Source organism: Eubalaena glacialis, chromosome X (genome assembly GCF_028564815.1).
Source record: "Eubalaena glacialis isolate mEubGla1 chromosome X, mEubGla1.1.hap2.+ XY, whole genome shotgun sequence".
NCBI classification, from domain to species: Eukaryota; Metazoa; Chordata; class Mammalia; order Artiodactyla; family Balaenidae; genus Eubalaena; species Eubalaena glacialis.
Genome location: NC_083736.1, coordinates 71,220,895 through 71,226,368, shown reverse-complemented (window position 1 = coordinate 71,226,368; position 5,474 = coordinate 71,220,895). Strand labels below are relative to the sequence as shown.

The window sequence follows — 5,474 nt, the reverse complement described above, 5'->3', positions numbered from 1 at the left end:
TTGGCCTCTTCCCTTGTAATTTGATAAATATCTTCAGTGGTATGTTTGGATTCATTTCTGTCTTTGGTGTTCTGTATCTATTATGGATTTTTGGTTTGTGGTTATCGTGGGTTTTATATATAGCAATCTATATATATGCATGTTATATAAGTTGCTGATTTCTTAACTTTGAATGCATTTTTCCAACCATGAAATTTTACTTCTCCCCCATTTATTGTTTTCGACATCATATTTTACATCTTTTTGTTTTGTGTATCCCCTTTACTACTTATCATGTATACAGCTGATTTTACAACTTTTGTCTTTTAACCTTCTTTCTAGCTTTATATGTTGTTGATTTACTACCATTACTGCATATTTGCCTTTACCAATGAGATTTTTTCATTTTTTAATTTTCATATTTCTAGATGAGGCCTTTCTTTTTCTGCTTAGAGAAATCCCTTTAACAGTTCTTTTAAATCTGGTTTTGTGCTCCTGAACTCTTTTTGTTTTTGCTTGCCTGTAGAACTTTTAATATCTCCTTCAAATCTGAATGTTAGCCTTGTCAGGTTGAGTATTCTTCATGATAGGTTTTTCCCCTTCATCCCTTTAAATATATCATGGCCCACACCTCTACCTGCAGAGTTTCTGCCTAAAAGTCAATGATAGTATTATGGGAGTTTCATTGTATGTAACTTGCTACTTTTCCCTTGCTGCTTTTAATATTCTCTTTTTTCTTTTTCTTTTTCTTTTTCATTTTAATTACAGTGTGTCTTTGTGTAGTCATTTTTGGTTTGATCCTGCTTGCAAAGTCTCTGTGCTTCCTGGACCTGGATTTTTTTTTCATTTCCCAGGTTAGTTAAGTTTTCAGCTATTATGTCTTCAAATATGTTCTTTGCCACTTCCTCTTTCTCTTCTCATTCTGGGACCCCTATAATGAGAATGTTATTATGCTTGATGTTGTCTCAGAGGTCTCTTAAACTGTTCCCATTTTTTAAATTCTGTGTTCTTTTTTCTGTTTAGCTAAAACAATTTCCACTACTCTGTCTTCCACTTTGCTGATCTGTTCCTATGTATCATCTAATCTACTGTTGATTCATTCAAGTTTAATTTTTAGTTCATTTATTATATTCTTCATCTCTGTTTGATTCTTCTTTATATTTTCTAACTCTTTTTTATTACTATTCTCACTGTGTTCATCCACTTTTTGTCCTGAGTTATTTGAGCATCTTTATGATCACCACCATGAATGCTTTATTGGGTAGATTGCTTATCTCCAATTAAATTAGTTCTTCTTCTGGGGTTTTATCTTGTTACTTCATTTGGAATATATTGCTCTGTCACTTCATTTTGTCTAATTTGCTGTTTTTATTTCTATTATTTGGTATACTGCTTATATTTCCCCATCTTAGAGAAGTGGCCTTATGTAGGAGACATGCTATGGGGCACAGCAGCACACTCCCTTCTTGTCACCAGAGCTATATGCTCTCAGGGTGCCCCCTATATGGGCTATCTGGGTCTTCCTGCTGTGATAAGCTGACTACTATGGATACTGGTAGGTGTATCTGTCTCCTGGTCCAGTTGGTTGCCAGCCCCTGCCTTGTGTGGAGACTACTGGTTTCTGGTGGGTAAGGCATAATCCTGCCATGACTAGGTGCATGACCAGGGAAATCCTGGTCCTGGTGCCAGCCCACTGGTGAGTTAGGCTATGTCACAAGGTGGCTGGCTGCAGGGTTAGGATCCTGGAGCTAGTATCCACCTGCTGTTGAGCTGGGCCATGGCCAAGGGCAGATGGCTGAGGGGCTCAAAGTGTCCTAGAGCTGGTTTCAACATCCTCATGGGAGGATATGGTGCCTTGGGCATTCTGACGCTGGTGCCTTCCCACTCGTGGGTAAGGCTTGGTCCCAGGGATACTACCAGCTCCTTGTGTGCAGAGTTAGGACCTGGGGTCTCTGACTATGGTCGGGAGTCCCAGAGCTAGTGTCAACTCAATGGTAGGTGGAGCTGGGACCAAGAGGGTCCTTGGGCTAGTTCTGGCCCAATGGGCACAACTGAATCCTGGTATATCTGGCTGCAGTGAGCAGGGGGTCTCAGAGTTGATGTCCACCCACATGTGGGAAGGGCTGGGACCCAAATATCCCTGGGCTAATTCCCATCCCTGGGGGGTAAGGCTGGACCCCAGGGCTAGTGCTGGCCCACTGGTGGGTGGAGCTGGGTCCTGGTTACTCTGGCTCTGGGGCCTTGATTTCACAGACCTGGTGCTGGCCTGTTGTGTGTTGGGCTGGATTTTGTGTGCTGTGGTGAACAAGGCCAGGTCCTTGGAAGCTCAGGGCGTCCTAAATCAGCCAGCCTGCTAGAGGGAGGATCCCAAAATGGTGTTGCCAGCATCAGTGCCCTCATGGTAGGATGAGTTTCCAAAAATAGCTGCTGTCAGTGTCGATGTCCCTAGGGTGAGTCCCAATTGCCTCCTCTCTGGGAGGCTCTCCAAGATCAGAAGATCAGCAAGTGGGTCTAACCCAAGTTTGTTTCAAATTGTTGCTTCTGCCCTGGGTCTCAGAGCTTGTGAGATTTTGTGTGTGCCCTTTAAGAGTACAGTCTCTATTTCCCACAGCCCTTCAGCTCTCCTGAAACTAGGCCCCACTGGCCTTGAAAGCCAAACAGTCTAGAAGCTTGTCTTTCTCGTGCAGGATCTCTGGGCTGGGGAGCTCAATGTGGGGCTCAGACCCTTCATTCCTTGTGGAGAACCTCTGCAATTGTAATTATTCTCCTGTTTGTGGGTCACCTATCCAGGGGTATGGCTCTTGACTATACTGTGTCTCCACTTCTCCTACCCATCTTGTTGTGGTTCCTTCTTTACTTTAGTTGTAAAATATCTTTTCTGCTAGTGTTCAGGTTGTTCTCATCAATGGTTGCTCTGTAAGTATTTGTAATTTTGGTGTGCCTGTGGAAGGAGTTGAGATCAGGGTCTTCCTACTTTGCCATCTTGGCCACTCCACCTGTGTATAACTTTTTGATAAAGCAAAGATAGTATTGTTCTCCTGTACATTTTTAAATGTGTAGACAATTCATCTATGTTCATCTATTTTCAATTTGCATTTTGTTTCTTGCAGGGGAAGGTGAAAATTTTGGACCTATTGCTGAGGAACAGGGGTGTTCATTCTGTTGTTCATCCTTTTGTGTAAATAAAGTTATTTTCTCATATGCTCCATAGAACAATATTTCCATTTGGACAGAAAATATAGGCTTTAATATTTTTTTTCCAGAAGAATCATTTTGAGGATTAAGGAAAGGGAGCCATGTTTCATTAAGGCACTTAGGGTACCATTTTTTTAAAGAAAGATCTTCAAGGTGACACAGATAAACTGATAGAGCATATAGATTATTCTAGGTAATTATTTGATTACATTGTTTTGGAATCATCCATAAATTCAAGAGAGATAGTTTGAAGATCCTCCTTCCTATGCTGAATTTCCAAAGCACCATCCTTGCATTTCACACATGACTGAAGAACCAAACTACCATGTTCCGAAAATCCATCACAAAATTCTGAGGTCATAAAATAATATACAACTGGATCAAGACAGCAATTTAGATTTGCAAGACACAGGGAAATTATGTGGAAAAATAGAGTGCTCTTAATAAAGGAGCAGTTTGAAAAGATTCGTTGCTTCACCATCATAAAGAAAGGGAAGTTGAGGTAGTAGGGTGTGAAACACACAATGAATACCACTGCACACATCAGGACCATCCACAAAGCCTTTTTTCTCTCTTTGGTATTCTGAGGGGGAACTTGGAATTCCTGTAAAATTTTTCTTGTTCTCCATGTGCAATAAGTAATAATTACAACAGGTAAAACAAACCCTCCAAGTTCAGCTACAGTTACCATGCCAATAGTAGACACCATGCTAATGTGTTGAAGCCCTAAATCGGCAAAGCAGGATTCAGTATTGTTGGCTAATCCAGCATTTCTCAGAATTGGAAGTGGCAAACAAGCAGTCCCCATGATGACCCAGATGGCAGCACTGATGGCCACATCATACCTACGCTTCCAGTCTCTGGCCCTGAAAGGCTTGAGGAGAAAGAAGCACCTCTGAAGGCTGATGCATGTCAGGAAACAAATACTGGCATACATGTTGAGATACTTTAGGTAGAAGCACAGCAGGCAAAGGGCCCTCTGGAAAGGCCAGTGGTGGCTGATGTAATAGTAAATCCGGAGGGGTAAGGACAGCACATGAGCAAGGTCAGCCACAGAGAGGTTGATCATAAAAATGATGGCTTTATTTTTCTTGTTGATGAAGCAGCACAAAACCCACAAGGCCACACTGTTCACCAGTAGACCAGGGATAAATATGAGGATGTAAGTGGTTGCATAGAGAGAGTACTGAAATGACATTTGAAGATCAGTGCGCTTTGCTCTTGTACTGTTTGCGCTGTTACTTCCCACCTTGGGAATTTGTGTTCCTTCCTTAGGGAAAGCATCAGAGTGATGATTTCTGCAGAAAATAGAGAAAAATAGGGTCAAGGGCATATCAGTCCATGTTTGGGTATACAAATATATTTGTATTCTACCAAAGAGGTATTCAAGTGTGAACTTTCATAAACTCAAAAGGTCTTTTCTATGTAAACTGAAAATATCTTGCCAATCTACAACTGGATAACAGTACTGTTTAAGATATTTTCAGAATCAAAAAGATCACTGTTTTGCTTTGGGTAGTAGAGTCATTTTCACAATGTTGATTCTTCCAATCCAAGAACATGGTATATCTCTCCATCTATTTGTATCATCTTTAATTTCTTTCATCAGTGTCTTATAATTTTCTGCATACAGGTCTTTTGTCTCCTTAGGTAGGTTTATTCAATGCAATCCCTATCAAACTACCACTGGCATTTTTCATGGAACTAGAACAAAAATTTTCACAATTTGTATGGAAACACAAAAGACCCCGAATAGCCAAAGCCATCTTGAGAACGAAAAATGGAGCTGGAGGAATCAGGCTCCCTGACTTCAGACTATATTACAAAGCTACAGTAATCAAGACAGTTTGGTACTGGCACAAAAACAGAAATATAGATCAATGGGACAGGATAGAAAACCCAGAGATAAACCCACGCACATATGGTCACCTTATCTTTGATAAAGGAGGCAAGCATATACAGTGGAGAAAAGACAGCCTCTTCAATAAGTGGTGCTGGGAAAATTGGACAGATACATGTAAAAGTATGAAATTAGAACACTCCCTAACACCATACACAAAAATAAACTCAAAATGGATTAAAGACCTAAGTGTAAGGCCAGACACTATCAAACTCTTAGAGGAAAACATAGGCAGAACACTCTATGACATAAATCACAGCAAGATTCTTTTTGACCCAGGTCCTAGAGAAATGGAAATAAAAACACAAATAAACAAATGGGACCTAATGAAACTTAAAAGCTTTTGCACAGCAAAGGAAACCATAAACAAGACCAAAAGACAACCCTCAGAATGGGAGAA

General features: G+C 40.6%; 1 protein-coding gene across 1 annotated transcript; it reads right to left on the bottom strand.

Moving 5' to 3' along the window:
* Window positions 1-3,379: 3,379 nt before the first annotated feature.
* Window positions 3,380-4,372, bottom strand: LOC133082531 (putative P2Y purinoceptor 10). The gene has a single exon (XM_061179139.1). The coding sequence runs from the start codon at window positions 4,370-4,372 to the stop codon at window positions 3,380-3,382; it is 993 nt and encodes a 330-aa protein (XP_061035122.1).
* Window positions 4,373-5,474: the final 1,102 nt, after the last annotated feature.

Bases quoted from the DNA above. Each gene is read 5' to 3' on its own strand.
- LOC133082531 (XM_061179139.1), bottom strand. From the start codon at position 4,372: ATGTCATTTCAGTACTCTCTCTATGCAACCACTTACATCCTCATATTT.